The following is a 17,220-nucleotide window of genomic DNA, read 5'->3' on the forward strand; positions in this document are numbered from 1 at the left end:
GTGCGATGGTATTGGGGTGGGACTGGTTCTATCGCGCCTTTGTCCAGCAGAGACGCGATTTCCGTCTGCAGGGGTGCGGACGGGGGTGTGGTGAGGAACCGGTGGTGCTTTGGAGTGGACGTAAACTCTATTAGGTAGCCTCTTTGAATGATGGCGAGGACCCAGGCGTCCGATGTTATGGTCCTCCAGGCAGTGTAGAATGGTTGTAGTCGTGTTGATGGGTTTGGCTGATGGAGGGAGACTGGACGGCTCGGGGCAGGGAGGTCAGAGAGACGGTTTGGGTGTGGTTGAAGGTTTCTTGGTTGTTTGGCGTCTGTGTTGAAAGGAAGGTTTGGACTGCGGTGGTTTGCGCTTCCATGGTTCCTGTTGCCGTGGGGATCTGTTCCCTTTGTATTGGTTGGACCTCCAGTTCCTTTGTCGATTGGTTTGGGTCAGAGGTTGGGAGACTCCCAGTCGTCTTGCCCTCTTCCTGCCATCGTCTACAGATGTGAGGATGTCATCTGTAGAGGAGCTAAACAGGCCAAGGCCATCAAAGGGCAAATCTTCAACTTTGTATTTGATGTCTGGTTGGAGGGAGGAGGACCTGAGCCACGCGTGTCTGCGGAGTGCTATGGCTGAGGCCAAGGTTCTGGAGGAACACTGTGCAGCGTGACGGGCAGTGTTGATTTGCTGTTTGGTTACTCTGGCCATCTCCTGCAGGGTGGTGGTGGCTGACTTTTGGGATGCCTCGGGCAGGGATGGTACCAATGCGGCGAGGGAGGTGGTCAGGTTGTGGGTGTATGCGGAGAAGCATGCCATGTAGTTGAGGATTTTGGTTGTGGCTGTAGTGAGGGCGTAAATCTTTCTTCCGATCGTGTCGAGTTTTTTGCCCTCCCGTTCTGGTGGTACCGGGTGTCTAGTCTGCTTCGACTTCGAGGACGAATGTACAATGATCGAGTTCGGAGCCGGGTGGGTGAACAGGAACTTGGAATCAGGTGCGTGTATCTTGTACAGCGCTTCAACCCTCTTGGATGTTGGCGGTACCGATGCCGGTTTGTCCCATGCTTCTTTGAGTGTTTCTAGTAGAACGGGGAGCATTGGGAGAGAAGAGCTGGATGGAAGATCCGCGTGGACTAGATCAAAAACGACGTCCGAGACTCTGGGAGCGTCTGTATTGAGCTTTAGATTTAGCGAGCTTGCCATGTTTGCTACAAGGTCGAGGTAGGATCTTGGGCCTTCAGACGGTGATAAGTCTGCTGGCTTGGCTATGTCGGAGTCTGGGGATTGTAGGTCCGAACCCGAAGAGTGGTCGGAGTCGGAGAGTTCCTCCTCGGATCCGTCGTCGGTTCCTTGAGGTAGGTCGGGCTGAGGTGTTGTCTTGGGAGCCGTGTGTAGGGATTCTAGTGGTGACGGGAGCTTCGGTTCGGCGCCGAGGTCCGTAGGGTCGTCATGGTGGTGAAGCGATTCGATCGATGCAGTTTGGAGTCTGTGTGTGCGATCTCGGTAGCGCGGAGACTCTTGGTAGCTGTGGTAATGGCGATCGTGGGATGGTGATCGTCGGTGCCGTCTTCGGTGCCGTGGGGATGGAGACCTAGATCTCGATGGAGAGTAATAGTAGTGTCTCCCCCTGCGGTGGCTGCGAGAGCGTCGGCGGCTGCGGGACCTGGTGCGGCGGCGACTGCGGGACCTGGTGCGGCGGCGACTGCGGGACCTGGTACGGCGGCGACTGCGGGACCTGGTGTGTCGGCGACTGCGGGACCTGGTGCGTCTGCGACTGTGAGATCGAGGTCTAGTCAGGGGATCTCTCGGGGTCGAGGGTTCTCTGGTGAGCGCGTGGGCGTCTATCGGCTGTGAGAGATCTATGAATTTAGTGGGGTCGAGAGTGTGGGTCCTAACGGATGCGGTAGAGTGCGTATCCAGCAGCTGGTCTGGTGGGGAATTCGGAATGGACGGCGACTTTGATGAGATGCGGATGATTTCCAACGGAGTGATTGACGGTGTTGCCGTCGACTTCGACGTCGGAGTCTTCGGCATCGATCCGGAGGCAGTGGCGGTCGGGTTCGGGGCCTTCGGTTTGGTGGTCGGGTTCGAGGCCGAGTCGAGAGGGCGGGTCTTATGCTTCTTTGAGCTAGTGCTACCCGTCGGGTCCGAGTGGGCGGAATCGGAGCGGCGGCGCTTTTTGGGGTCGTCCGACTTCTTAGAGTGCTTGCCGGTCTTAGGCTTACAGGGAGTCTGTGCCACGGAAGCTGCCGACTGCGCCTCTCCCACGAGGTGTGGGGAAGATGGCGCGGGTTGTTGTTGTCCGCCACGCGGCATGGCCGGTCGGAGTGAGGTTTCCATGAGGTGGCTCTTGAGTCTCGCGGCGCGGTTCTTGCGGGCCTGTTTACCAAATTGGCTGCAGTGCACGCAGGAGTCTGGACGGTGTGCCTCTCCAAGGCAGAACAGGCAAAGAGAGTGGCCGTCGGACGAGGGGATTTTGGATGAGCAGCTGGTACAGCGTTTAAAGATTATCTTGTCCCTTCCTTCCATCCGCCCGGGAGGGGGGGGGGGAGGGAGGGGGAAAGTCCAGAAAGATAGTAAGAGGAGGCTTTTTTTTTTTTTTTTTTTTTTTTTTATACGATACCAGGAGAAGTAGAAGATGAAGAATTGAAGCGAAGAGAAGGTAGTTGTTGGAGATTGCAATGAAGAAGTTGGAGATCAACGAGGAAGGTGCGATCCGGTCGGCGGTAAGGAAGAAACTGAGTGGCTAAGCACCTCCCCCTTGTCCAGGCATGCGCAGTAGCTGTCTCCTCCCAGGACAAGTGGGAGGCGCGCCAGATCTACGATCAAGATTGCTTTGAACTCTCCGAGGTCGGGGCCAATCCTGCGGATTACCCATATGTGTGAATGCACAGAGACCACGAAGAAGATCAATTAGTCCCAAATGGGGTTGCTACTGCAATTTACTGCACAGCTGACACACAAAGCTTCTTGAAATACTTACGCACAGGCCTAGTTCTAATGATACAGTAGATTCAGTGGTATACTTGTATCAACTGTTCCATTTAAAGAAAACTCCTCATACACAGATAACTAGGTGTTTTGTAAAGAGGAAGCATTCAAATCATACATGTCCCCCAACCTTCAGACTAAAGTGGTACAGTCACAAGCAGTGTTTCCTCTAAGCTATGGGATCTTGTGAGCACAAATTCTACTTCGTGAGCTACTGGCATTAAAGTTGTGAGCTACTGCATAATTTAGTTTGCTCTGGGGCCATTTTACCTGAGCTAAGACAAAAGGTGTGAGCTGGAGGCTAAAAATCTGTGAGCCAGCTTACATGAACTCAGTTTAGAGGGAACACTGGTCACAAGAGCTCAGATTTAACAAGACAGCAATAAGCTTTTCTTAATTTCTTAGGTTAAATGCATGTAACTCTTTATAAAGGCTTCTTGTACACCAAAATTTGTTTTTTGAAATTCACTTATAAGATCAATATTGATTCTGTTACATAGCAAAGGGGATATATGCATTCACCCCCCTCATGCACAACAGTAGGGGATTTTCCTAGAAATGACACAATTCCCTCACTGAAGGGATTAGAAGAATGAGGTCTTATCAGTTAACATAAACATACAAACTGATCTTTAGTTAGGTTAAACTAAATCTCAGACATTATTTCATCAAAATGAGAAGCAACTAAACAGAGTGTCTGGGTACTCCTTTATTTGTTTTTTTTATCTTGGTAAAGACCCTAGAGAAGACAGCTGAACAGCTTTGTAATGAATTCCTAAGGGCACACTATAAAAATGAGAGTTTTCCTTACCTCAGGCCTCACAGGATCTTCAATGCCTACAACAGCAATGCACGTAAGACCTGTGACAACATCATTTTCATTGTCCCATTCTGGCTCAGGTTCTCCTGCTGGGAAGTCTCTGAATGCCAGACATATAGTTCTCAGTCCCTCTGAGGCCATTGGCTCAATCACAGTTTTTACTATATCATCACGGTCCCTTGGTCTAAATACTTTTGGTTCACCATTAGCACTCAGTATCTTAAAGCATCTGAAAACAAAAACAAAGAACTTCAGAATTCACAGATGTCCAATGACAATCCTGAAAATTAAGATCTCTAGGATGGTATCGTATTTTCCCCCAAATATAAGAAACACTTAAAACCTAACTGAACATTACATGAGAGAATAGTAAATCAGATTTTGAAAGAGAGATTTCAAAGGATGCAGAAAAGAGCCCAAACTGAATTTAGGATCACAGTACTGAAGGACAATAGGTACATACATGCACAATTTCTGACTGAATTGTTCTTGAAGCTGTGGGGAAGAGACAGATAGAATACTGGAAATAGCACAGGGAAAGGGGCTAATTCTCCTTTCCCTGTTGTTATGAAGTCTTAAAAGAGAACCATTTATTTAATTAATTCAATTTGTTGGCCACCCTTCCCTGCAAGCAGGGGCTCAGGGCAGCTTACCTAAGGAAAACACACTAAAGTTAAAAAAATTAAAATGCTAAGATTGCGGTATCAGTAGAAAAGAAGATTCCAGTATTAATAGTCAATTATCTTGACTAATATTTGTACTGGTCATTATACATCTCCCAATACATTTAACACAACATGTTCTTATACTGGATAGTGAGATGTTTGTGACAGAATACACAAAAAATTCATTATGTGGGATTTGTGGCACATGGCTTGAATGTCACCGCTGTTCTATAAGCACTTCCTGGGAATCCCAACTCCTTTTCCTACATCATGTGACTTGAGAGAAACGAAGTTAATTCGAAACCCCTAAATGGGAAATGCTTTACATATCCATCCACATATAAAAACTAGTCGAACCAGGCTACAGAGTAGCAAAATCCATTCCAACAAGAGGTGCACCTGTCCTGGAAGTGTTTTATAACACTTTAGGAAAAGAATCAGGAGATCTGTCAAATCAGATTATTCAAATTTTAAAAGACATTTTTCAAGTCTGTTTAAGAATGTCATGCCTGTAATCAACTGAACTGCCTGCTCAAACATGATGTTTGCTTTAATTGGCATTTTTCCAACAGACAAGTTAACTGTATCATGTCTGATCCACCCAATGAACGACCCTTGGCACTTACCGTGAGGGGTCCTTCTCCTAAGAAGACAGGAGGACATCTTGGGTGTTTCCCACCGTCCAATCAGGGAGACAGGAATCTTAAAAGATCTTCCTCTTCCTGTGACTGTGGGAACCACCCCTGTCTCAGTTCAGGTGACTCCGAGAAGCAGTAAGAAAAAATATCATATCTAAACCTTCTAATGTAACAAAGAAATTAACAGTCGGTCGGAAAAAACATGTCATTAGACTACCAGGCCGACCAGAACAAATCCTTATATAGAAGAAATAGGTAAAAACAGGTAACAGACGTTAACAGAGAAAAAACTTGGACGAAGGATACAACATCATATACAGACAGATGCTGCCCAAGGTAGGGCGAGAGAAAGGGAGGGCAAGATGTCCTCCTGTCCTCTTAGGAGAAGGACCCCTCACGGTAAGTGCCAAGGGTCGTTCTCCCTAAGAGGCGGAGGACATCTTGGGCGCTCCCATAGCAGTATGTTAGTCAGGGTGGGATCGCCCTACTCAGGCAGTACATGTTGCAGGATTCGTCTACCAAAGGCTGCATCCGCCGATGCGTATGCATTCAATTTATATTGGCGGACAAAGGTGAAAATAGACGACCACGTAGCTGCTTTACACACCTCCTCGACGGAGGCATTCTTATTAAAGGCTGCATTGGTGGCCGCACTTCTGGTTGAGTACGCAGTGATGCCTGAGGGTATCTGAAGATGTAGTGCCTTGTACGCTTCCGCTATACACTGTTTGATGGCATAACTAATGGCCGACTTGGACATTTTTTGACCCAATCTGGGCGCTGCTATGTTAATGAACATAGAGTCTGACGTGCGAATAGATTCAGTTCTAATAAGGTAAACTTTGATAGCCCTACGCACGTCTAGGGTATGCCATGTGTGCTCTTTGGGATGCTTTGGATCCGGACAAAAGGATGGTAAATTGATTTCTTGGCTTTGGTGGAACCTAGACGAGATCTTCGGTTGAAAAGTAGGGTCTGGACAGAGAACCACTTTGTCCTTGTGGAACACACATAACTCTCACTTAACCGACAAGGCTCCGATCTCTGATACCCTTCTGGCCAACATTATTGCCACCAGGAAGATAGTTTTCATGCGCATCATCTTCAAAGGCACAGACATTAAAGGCTCAAATGGTGGACCTGTCAAGGCAGAAAGCACTAGATTCAATCGCCAGGTAGGAAAACGATGCACTTGTGGTGGAGAACTCATAGAGGCCCCTCTAAGAAAACGACGAATATGAGGGTGTGATGTCAGATTTACGTTGCCCACCTGCTGGAGTACCGACGACAAGGCCGCAACCTGACGCTTGAGGGTAGCTGGCTTCACGCCAGAGTGGAGACCGTCCTGAAGAAACTGAAGAATCTTAGGGATAGAAGGATGCAATGGGTCCACATTCTTTCTCCGACACCACCTGTGAAAGGCTTTCCATGACATATCGTAGATCTGTGTCGTGGACTCCTTTCTGGAAGCCAGGATGGTATTCATCACGTCGCATGTATAACCCAGACCTAACAGTGATCTCCGCTCAACCTCCAAACGGTCAGTCTCAGCCAGTCTGGATGAGGATGCCACACCGGTCCCTGCAACAGCATGTCCAGCCAAGTTGGCAGATGAAATGGCTCCGCTATTGACATCCGTTGGATTGAAGAGAACCAGTGACGCCAAGGCCACCAGGGAGCAACCAGGATGACCTCGGCCCCCAGTAGCCTGATCCTTCTGAGTAACTTTGGGATGACCGGGATTGGTAGGAATGCATATAGAAGGCCTTGTGGCCAGAGAGAAGTTAGAGCGTCTGTGGACTCCGCTTGACTGTGGTAGTATCTCGTGTAAAATCGAGGAAGTTGGTGGTTCTGATAGGACGCAAATAGATCCAACACCGGTGGACCAAAGTGCTCCACTATCCTTAGGAAAAGAGTCCTGTTGAGAGACCACTCCCCCGACTGAATGCTCTCTCGACTGAGCCAGTCCGCTTTGACATTGCAAATCCCCTTGATATGTTCTGGTCTTAGTGACTTCAAATGAGTCTCTGCCCATTCGAACAGCTTCCCGGCCTCCTTGCGGAGGGAACTGGACCTGGACCCCCCTTGATTGTTTAAGTAGGCCTTGGCTGCTATATTGGCCGTCCGAACTAGGCCAATGCTTTCCGGCCACCTGGTCCTGAAAATGCAGTAGAGCCTGACGGATGGCCCGTAGTTCCAGGAGGTTGATCAGGAGACTTGATTCCTTGGTCGTCCACTGACCCTGTGTGGGAACCTCGTTGAGGGTCGCCCCCCATCCTGAGAGGTTGGCGTCTGAGAACAGCTGAATCTCTCTTTCCGTGAGCTATGTCCTCCCCTGACGTAGGTTGGAGTCCTTGGTCCACCACAGGAGGCTTTCCTTGACTAACTTGGGTACCGTCAGTGACATGGGATGCCTCTCCATGATCTGGATTTGATATGGGCGTAGGAACATCTGTAACTGTCTGGTGTGAAAACGGCCCCACTGAAGCGCCTCTAGATTTGAGATCAAAAGGCCCATGAGTCTTGCCAATGTCTGGAGAGACGACGATGACTCCTGTACCACCTGATGTATTAATGTCCTGGTCTTTAGAATCTTTTCCTCTGGGAGAAAAATAGAGTTCAGATTTGTGTCGATGACCATGCCCAGGTATTGCAGTCTCTGGGATGGGCATAGGTGACTCTTGGATAGGTTGATTATGAACCCGTGTTGCTGTAGACAACTGATAGTGCGCTGAACATCCTGCTCTGTATTCTTCCTCGACGAGGATCTTATCAGCAGGTCGTTGAGGTAAGGGTGCACGTGTTTCCCCCTCTGCCTGAGGAGTGCTAACAGGTTCACCAATACCTTGGTGAACACCCGCGGTGCCGTTGTGAGCCCAAATGGCAGGGCTCTGAATTCGTAGTGGGACCCGTCCACACAGAAGCGAAGGAATCTGCGGTGTGCAGGAAGGATTGGAATATGGAGATAGGCCTCTGTTAGGTCCAGTGATGCCAGATAATCTTGATGATGCAGGGCTTCTGTTATAGACTTGATGGACTTCATTCTGAAATGATGGAGCTTGATATGCCTGTTCAGGAATTTCAAATCTAGAATTGCCCTCCAGTCCCCGTTTTTCTTGGACACTGTGAAAAAGATAGAATAAACACCTTGACATCTCTGCCACGGAGGAACTTGTTCTATTGCCGCGATTTCTAGCAGATGGTGTATCGCTTTGAAAGTGATGTCCCTTCGCCTTGGGTTTGAACGAAGAGGAGATACGATAAAACGATCCTGAGGTGTCCTTTTGAATTCTATCGGGTAGCCCCACGACACAATTTCCAGAGTCCAAGAATCGACTTTCGAAGCTGCCCATGCTTGGTGGAAATGTAACAGACGGCCCCCTACTGGTATGGAGTCCCAGTCATGCTTTATTGGGCTTGGAGCCCTTCTCGAACTTGTCTGACCTATTGGACTGATTCCTCTGGAATCGAGGATTGGAAAAGTTCTTACGGAAATTCTGTTTGGGCTGACCCCAGGATGATCCCCTATTTTCCTGTTTTGGCTTGGAGAAGCTGGAGGAGGCACGAAAGGAATTAGACCCGAACCCTCTTCTGTCGGAGCGTCTCAGATACTTGGGCGTGGCCTTCTTCTTGTCCCGTGTCTCCACCAGGATCTTGTCCAGGGCGTCTCCAAACAGCTTTTCTCCTTGAAAAGGGTAGGCTGAAACGATCGACTTTGAATGAATTTCTGCCGGCCAGGCCTGAAGCCAAAGGCCCCTTCTCGCTACGGTGTTAGACGCCATCGCTCTAGCAGAGAAAGAGAGTGAATCCAGAGAAGCATCCGCTGAGAATTCGACCGCCCTCAGAAGTCTGTTGGTGCCCTCCAGGATCCTTTTGTCTGCGTCTGGCAACAGCTGAGTTAGACGTCTTATCCAGACGATTGCTGCTCTAGAAACTATGGAATTGGTGGCAGCCGCCTTGATGGCCAGGGCCGTAGCTTCGTGGTTCCTCTTCAAGGCCAGGTCTATCTTTCTGTCCCAGTTGTCTCGAACCGAGCCATGGCCATCCTCAACTAACAGGCCATGGGACTGTAAAGCTGCAATTGGAGCATCCTCCAAAGGAACCTGTAGCATATCATTAGCAAAGGAAGGTAACTCATACAGCTTCTTAACAAAATTGGGCACTTGTCTGTTAGCACTTGGCTTGGCCCACTCAGACTTTAACTGGCGTTCAAAGAACTCCGGGAAGGGAAAAACCTTGTCAGAAGATCGGTATCTAGGAAAAAACTCCGTGTTTCCCTTGGGTTTATTTTTGGGGTTAGTCAGTGGGCTGGAAGACTCCTGCTCCTCAGGGGACACCAGGAGGTTTAGGGCAGACAGAACTTTGGCCAAGAGGGGTTGGAACTCTTCTGCCTTGAAGAAACGTGAGGAGGGTTCTGGAACGGTAATGTTCTCTATCTCCTCATCAGATAAGAATTCGCCCTCCTCCCGATCTCCCCCATAAGAATCCTCAGACTGACCCCCATAAAGGGATCTTTCGCTCTCCAGCTGATCACTGGCTAAGGACTTCTTTTGAGCCCTAGAGTGGCAGGCTCTATCTCTTGGGAGATGGTGACCTGGAGGAGGAACTTGACCTGGAGGGACCCGTTCTCTTATGGGCAGTTGCTCTGACTGCCGCACCCACAGCCTGTCTTATAGACTCTAAAAATTCAGAAAGAAAGGAAGATCCCATTAAGGGTACGTTACCCAAGCCCCTCTGGGGCTGATAGGTCTGTGCGGCTTCCAGAGTAGGCTGGGTGTCATCCAGGTCGAAGTCTCCCACCTGGAGGTTGTCACCGGGGAGCCCCTGTGCTGGGAAGCTGCAAGGCTGTGGTCGCTCCCGTTTCGCGCCTTTTTGCGCTCCCTAACATGGCCGCTGGTGCTGGGGAAGAGCCCTGACGAGGAAGCCTCCTCCGTAGCTGGAGAAGACCAGCGCCGCTTGCGTCTGCTCTTCCCGGAATTGCCCCTACAGGGCACGTTGCCGGTAGCCGAGGCAAGCCCAGCGGTCATGCTGGCTCCGGAAAGTGGTCTCTTGGCTCCGCGCCAAGCTTCAGGAGCCGGGTCGTCTTCCATGAACGCGTCTCTTGTCCGACGCGTCATTTCTCCTCTTCTTGTCGCGGCTTGAGTTTTGGGGCTGCCGCCGCTGCGCTACCCCTCGAGAGAGTTGTGGGGGAAGCGGAAGGAGCAGAGGAAAGGAATGCAGGGAAGGCTGAATGGGACAGAATGGAAGACGGAAAGACTGGAGGAGTTAGTAGCTAGAAGATGGGTGAAGAAAATAATAATAAAGGTAAGGAAGAATTTTTTTTTTAAGACAACAGATAACAGTTAAGGATAGAGGGACAGGAACCTATCCTGAATGCTTGCTCTCCCTGTCGAGGCAGGAAAGAAACTGAGAGAGGGGTGGTTCCCACAGCCACAGGAAGAGGAAGATTCCTGCCTCTCTGATTGGATGGTGGGAAACACCCAAGATGTCCTCCACCTCTTAGGAAGAATGATAACATTCTCTTTATTTATAGCGCATACTACAATAACCTGAGCTGTAAAATTCAGACTGTAAAAAGCCGCCCTGAGCCTGCTTCGGCGGGGAGGGCGGGATATAAATCCAATAAACCATAAACCAGACTGCTGGTACAAAAGAATACCTTCAACTACCTTTTAATTCAGTCAATGCAGATTCAGCTGTGCATGCCACCACCCCAGATTAAAAGCGTAAAGGAAAGAACTAGAGGATATGCAGACTAATTCTATTTGTCCAATAGGAGAATAATAAAAAACATAAAGGAAAATGAATAGTGATGTTTTGGCTACTTAATAATGGAAATAGCTAAATTAAATGGAAGATTATACTTTGTGTAGTTAATCTTTAGATTTGAAGCAGCTACTGGACCATATTTTTGTCAGAGCCTCCACAATGACTAGAGCAAGTTTTAATAGTCTTGTATTTCATGAAGAATTACAAAGGTAGCTCAGCCTAAAAGCAGGGAAGCAGCTGAAACCCAGAAGACTGATTAGACAGTTGCTCAGATATGTTATAATGCCTGTCTTATGGGAATGATTTCTAAATAGCTAATTCTAAAAAACTAGTGAAATAAAAAAATGCAATTTGAATGCCAGGACACAATTTAGAAATGCAAGAACAAGATGTGAGAGATCATGAGTTTTAAAAGGGAACTTACTTTTTAAGTACTATTTCTGAGGCACCCTTGCTGAATATCCGGAAGCTGCCATCAGCATTCTTCAACACAGTACTCATGGATTTTCTAACAGAGTTGAAGGTGTAGACTTTGTAAAGTGTCTCTTCTGGTATTTCATTTCTAATATCCTGATAGTCTCGTTTCAGATCCAGAATCAGTCCCAGCAAGGCACATTCAGTTTTGTTACCAACATGGCGGGGTAAACCACCTTCTTTTTCAGGAGGCTGGAACACAGAACAAGCATTTTTGAGAGGGAACTATACTAAAAAAAAGCTACGGTCTGAATGAAGAATTGGTAATAATTAAAAATTTAAAACCTCAGAACCTGAAGTGGACTCAAGTTATCTATGGAAATTAGATAAGTAGCCTAGAGCATAACCCTACTCAGTTATTCCAGTCAAAATCTATTTAAATCAGTGGGTTTAGTTGCTACATAAAATTGCATTAACAGTCTCCAGAGTAAAAAAAATGAAGTGATTCCTCAGGGAGCGCTGATTTTTATGAAGTACACTCAATAAGCCATTACATATACTACAAGATTCTTATACTGCAGCCTGTAAGATTACACGTGACACCATTTCAGGAGCAGTTTATTAGCTCACTTTAAAAGCAACTCTGAGAGCCAATGCTTATATTCCTTTCAGTGTCATATAACAGTAAATGCATAGCCTATTTCAACATTTGGCAAGTGTACAGAAAAAAAGCATTTTCCTTTAAGTTAACTAAAACCATATATGGAAATTTGCTCATTAGTATTTAGCACTGCAAAAAAAACCAAACAAATTCTGATGTCTTTACAAAGACCAGGTAATGACTATATCATACTATATTTCCATTTGTAAGCATACAGGTCTGGGTCAGTAGCAAGGTATGAGTTTGCTTAACTAGGGATGGGCATGGAATATGAAAATGGTGGTTCATTGGTTTGCCCGATTCAGGAGTTTGGTTTGTTTCAGGTTTTTTTAAAAAAATTCTGAACAAATTGTGGTTTGTTGGTTCAAGGAGGGCTGGAAAGCCCCAGTTTCCAGGGATGCCATCACTGTGCCTGATGCTATAGTCACTTCTCGGTGACATCATCACATTGGGCATGTCATGGTGCATGAGGAGGATCCCCTGCCGATAACTACAAAAACTGCCCCAAAACAAGCCACTTCATTTTACAAGTCATGCATAGTGCGAGAGTACCCAAACTGATCAGGAACGAACCACAAATCAGGTATTTTAGGCATGAATCACGATTCATACTTTGACTCATGCCCACCCCTATGTGTGACCCAAACAAACACAGATCTTCCAATGACTCAGCATTTTTGCTTCTTGCCTGGGACTGCAAACAGAGAAGGTGTTGAGCAACTGGTGGGCTACAGTGCATTTCTAATGTCCTACTTGGTGAGTTACAACTTAGGCAGGTCTTTACTGCTCCAGTCAGATTGACAGATTTGTTGTCATTTTGGGCACACCATTTGAGCGCTCTGGCCCTTGGAAAGAGAGTAAGAACTGTCTTCTGGGAGATGCAAATGTATGAAGCCGCATCCTACCATCAAGACACAAAGTCATCTGTTTCCATTTCTTCCATGATCAATAAAAATAATGAGTTTCACAGAACCACACTACTAATGCATGCACCGTAAGGTCATTACATTTATGAAGAGCAAGTACGGAACTTTTAAAAGCCAATTTTCACTTATCCAGCCAAAAATGCTCATGCTCAAATTCTGTTAGAATTAATTTCCATTATATTCCTAATTACTAGATTTAGAAGGTACACAGTTGCCAAAAAGTTTATAATTAGCTCAGCAACAGTGTTTTTTAAAATCTGTAGAATATGTAGACTGAAAATAACAGCCCCCTTCCCCCCCCCCCCCCGATTCTATGAGCTTTTAGGAGCTCAAGACAGTAAGCTTCCTCCCGTCTATCTTTTGACATCAGGTAAACTCAGCATTCCATCCTTCAGCATTTTCAGTCCTCATTGGGCAGTTTCTTTTGGTTATTCATAAAGTCCCCTGACTGTTTATATGGGGTGTCACCTTGAGTAGAGGCTCCTGTGCCCAGTGATGACCATGTTGTGTAGCTTGTAATATCGACACGCAGGTCAGCCAGTTCACAATTAAATATAGTAAAAGCACTCCGATTGGTTAAATAGGAGGGATGCAATACCACACAGGAATAATGATACTCATGGAAGGAGACTTTCCAATCTCCCCTACTGTAAACTGGCACACCCTAGAGAATCTTGCCCTCGGGAGGGGGTGACTAGTAATAGCAAGGGGGGGGGGAGCTTGTAGTGGGAGAGGAAGAACTGCTGAAAATACCCAACCCTTCTTCCATGGGAAGTATAACCTTTAGAAATCATAATAGTTTTGAGCTAAGTTAGTGGGATTCACTCTGGCATTCGCAACAAGCCAAGCTCCCAATTAAAACCAACCAGAATTTTAATTTTTAAATTTAATTTAAATGCGATTTATACCCCGCCCTATCCCGCAAGCGGGCTCAGGGTGGCTTACAACATTAAAACATTACAATAACAATAAATAAAACATATCAAATTAAACACAACAAACTTAAGATATCTCATAAATATAATACATACAGATTAAAATAAGAACCATAACTCCAACAATGGTACAGCCTGAGGCCATAGTTCAGTAGTTTGTACAACTTCAGCTAATTAATACCACTTAGCACAGTTTCAGGTCATTGACACCACTTAAGATTGTGACTCAGACCCTTGACCCAGCTCAAACACATGGATAGTAAAGTGCTGGGGGAAGGTTTCAGAAGGTGCCCAGTAGATTAAAAGCTTGGTGGAAGAGCTCCGTCTTATAGGCCCTGCAAAACTTAGGTAAGCACCACAGGGCCTGGATCTCCAATGGGAGCTATTTCCACCAGGTAGGGGACCGGACTGAAAAGACCCTGGCCCTTGTTGAGGCCAACTGGGCATCCTTAGGACCAGAGATCACAAGAAGATGTTGTGTAGATGATAAAGTCCAGGGGGGGCTCGTATGGGGAGAGGCGCTCCCGAAGATATGCAGGCCCCAGGCCGTATATGGCCTTAAAGGTAAGGACCAGCACCTTAAAACAGATCCAGTACTCAATGGGGAGCCAATGCAGTTCACACAGCATGGCTGCATTCACACCCCTATAGGCCTCAATGCTAATAACTGGGCTGCTGCGTTCTGGTTTTAAACAATTTTATTAGTAACATATGGTAATTAATATCAATTTCAATAACTACTTTTTTTCTTTTATCCCACATATTACTTTCTACCTAACCCTTCTCCCCCCGTTACTTGAGCCCCGCTGGTGTTCTATACTTGAAATATTAATATTAAAGGTACCCTTAATTAATAAGAACCAAAATTAATATCCTCCTCCCTCTTATACTTAATCATTATCAAAAATTGTCCAATGTCCTTTTATTTTCCACTCTTTTTCTACGTATCTTCTAAACTTTTTCCACTCCATCTTAAATACTTCTAAATCATAGTCTCTTAAGGTTCTTGTTAACTTGTCCATTTCACTCCATGTCATAACTTTTACAATCCAATCCCATTTCTCTGGTATTTTTCCATTTCTGTTTGTTCTCGTCTTATTCCTTCAGTTTTAAGATCACTCTCCACCAAACTCTTTATTTGTTGCATTTGAAACCAATCATACTTATAATTCAGCTCCTCAGCAGTTTTCAACTCTATTTTACAGCTTTGTATTTGTAATAGCTGATTGTATGACATCCATTTTCCCTCTCCTAACTCAGCTGTTATTTTTATTACTTCTGCTGGCACTATCCATAGTGGTTTTCTCTCATTGCCATATTTCTTATACCATCCAGATATTTAACAAATTATTTCTTATATAATGGTGAGAGAAAAAACCATCCACCTTTTTCTTCCCATAGTACATGTAAGCGTGCCAGCCGAATTTATTTTCATGACCTTCCAACGTTAAAAGTTTTTTATTCAATAGCATCACCCAATCTTTTATCCACACTAGACAAACTGCTTCATGATATAGTCTTAAATCTGGTAATTGGAATCCTCCTCTTTCTTTAGCATCTATTAAAACTTTCATTTTAATCCTTGGCTTCTTTCCAGCCCATATAAATTCTGAAATCTTTCCTTTCCATTTATTAAATTGTTTACTGTCTTTCACAATCGGAATAGTTTGGAATAAATACATCATTCTTGGCAAAATGTTCATCTTAATTGCAACTATTCTCCCAAGCAATGACAAATTAAGCTTGTTCCACTTTATCATATCTTCATCCATTTTACGCCATAACTTTTCAGAATTGTTTTTAAACAAATCAATGTTCTTCATTGTTATTTCCATACCAAAATATTTTACTTTAGAAGTAACTTCACATCCCGTTAGCCTCTGCAACTCCTTTTATTTACCTGCCTGTTCTTGCATAAAAGTTTAGATTTTTCTTTATTAACATAAAGTCCCGCCAATTCTCCAAAATCTTGTATTTTAGCCAACAACAAAGGTGTTACTTGTGTAGGATTTTCATTTATAAACATTATATCATCTGCAAATGCTCTATATTTATACGTAAATCCTTTAATTCTCATTCCTTCTATTTCTTCATTGTCTTGTATTTGCATCAATAAGATTTCAAGAGTCATTGTAAACAACAATGGTGAAAGCGGACAACCTTGTTTTGTATCTTTGCTGATTATCATTTCATCTGTAAGATCTGAATTTATACATAGCCTTGCATGTTGTTCAGTATATATTGTCTTTATCATTCTTATATAATATTCCCCCAACTTTATTTTTTCCATTACTGCAAACATAAAGTCCCAGTTCAAATTATCAAAAGCCTTCTCTGCATCCGCAAAAAAAAATGCAACTTCCTTCTCTGGATGTCTTTCATAATATTCTACAATATTTACAACAGTTCTAATATTGTCTCTTATTTGCCTTTTAGGGAGCATACCCGCTTGATCTTCCTTTATAAAATTTATTAAATATTGTTTAAGCCATTCTGCCAGGATTCTTGTGTATATCTTATAATCATTATTTAATAATGAAATAGGTCTATAGTTTTTTACATTCGTGACATCTCTTTCTTCCTTTGGAATCAACGAAATTACAGCTTCTTTCCATGTATTTGGTATTTTCCCATTTAATCTTATCGCATTCAACAATTTTTGAAGTTTCGGAACTAATTCTTCTTTAAGCTTTTAAAAGACTTTTGCCATATACCCATCTGGTCCAGGTGCCTTTCCAATTTTCATTACATTAATCGCTGTTTCAATTTCTACTTTTTTATGTTAAAACAATTTTTATTGGTAACATATGGCAGTTATATCTAATACTAATAAAATATTAATAATCACTTAATGCCTTCCCCATACTTTTCTACTTTTTCAATTGGATCATTCAAAAAATTTTCCATATATTCAGCTAAGGGTGCTATTTTGATCTTTTGCAAATACGTTTCCATCCTTTCTTTCTTTACTTTAACACCCTTAAATAATTTAGCATATTTAAAAAATTCTCTTTATTCCATCTTGATCTACTATCTCTTTTCCATCAGCCACAATTTTATTAATACTTTTACTTTTTCTCTTTTTCTTCAATTGCCAGGCCAAGTACTATCCAGGTTTCTTTGCTCCCTCAAAAGATTTGTTGTAGTTTTTTCAAATTCTATTCCATTTCCTTATTTAACAAATGTCTCATTTATTTTTGTAGTATTGTAATCTCCCTTATAATTTTCTTTTTCCCTGGACTTTTCCTTAATTCACCTTTTTTCTTAATCTCATTTTGAATGTCCAAAATCTGTTTATCTTTTGATCTCTTATCTTTATTATTCAATGTTATTAATATTCTTCTCATTCTAAAGATGTCACAATTTCTTTATTTTGTAGTAAATCTTCATTTAATCTCCATCTTTGACTTCTTAGACAATTT

At 44.4% G+C, this 17,220-nt stretch overlaps 1 protein-coding gene across 6 annotated transcripts in view; it reads right to left on the reverse strand.

The window, feature by feature from the left end:
* Window positions 1–17,220, reverse strand: part of ATP2B1 (ATPase plasma membrane Ca2+ transporting 1) — a 115,971-nt gene that overhangs the window by 19,794 nt on the left and 78,957 nt on the right. For all 6 annotated transcript variants that reach the window (XM_060245164.1, XM_060245167.1, XM_060245166.1 and 3 more), the window contains exons 11-12: window positions 11,287–11,528; window positions 3,782–4,019 (exon numbers count right to left, since the gene is read on the reverse strand). In XM_060245164.1, the coding sequence (XP_060101147.1) occupies window positions 3,782–4,019; window positions 11,287–11,528 (480 nt within the window). The remainder of the gene's footprint in view (window positions 1–3,781; window positions 4,020–11,286; window positions 11,529–17,220) is intronic.

Source organism: Heteronotia binoei, chromosome 8 (assembly GCF_032191835.1).
Source record: "Heteronotia binoei isolate CCM8104 ecotype False Entrance Well chromosome 8, APGP_CSIRO_Hbin_v1, whole genome shotgun sequence".
NCBI lineage: Eukaryota > Metazoa > Chordata > Lepidosauria > Squamata > Gekkonidae > Heteronotia > Heteronotia binoei.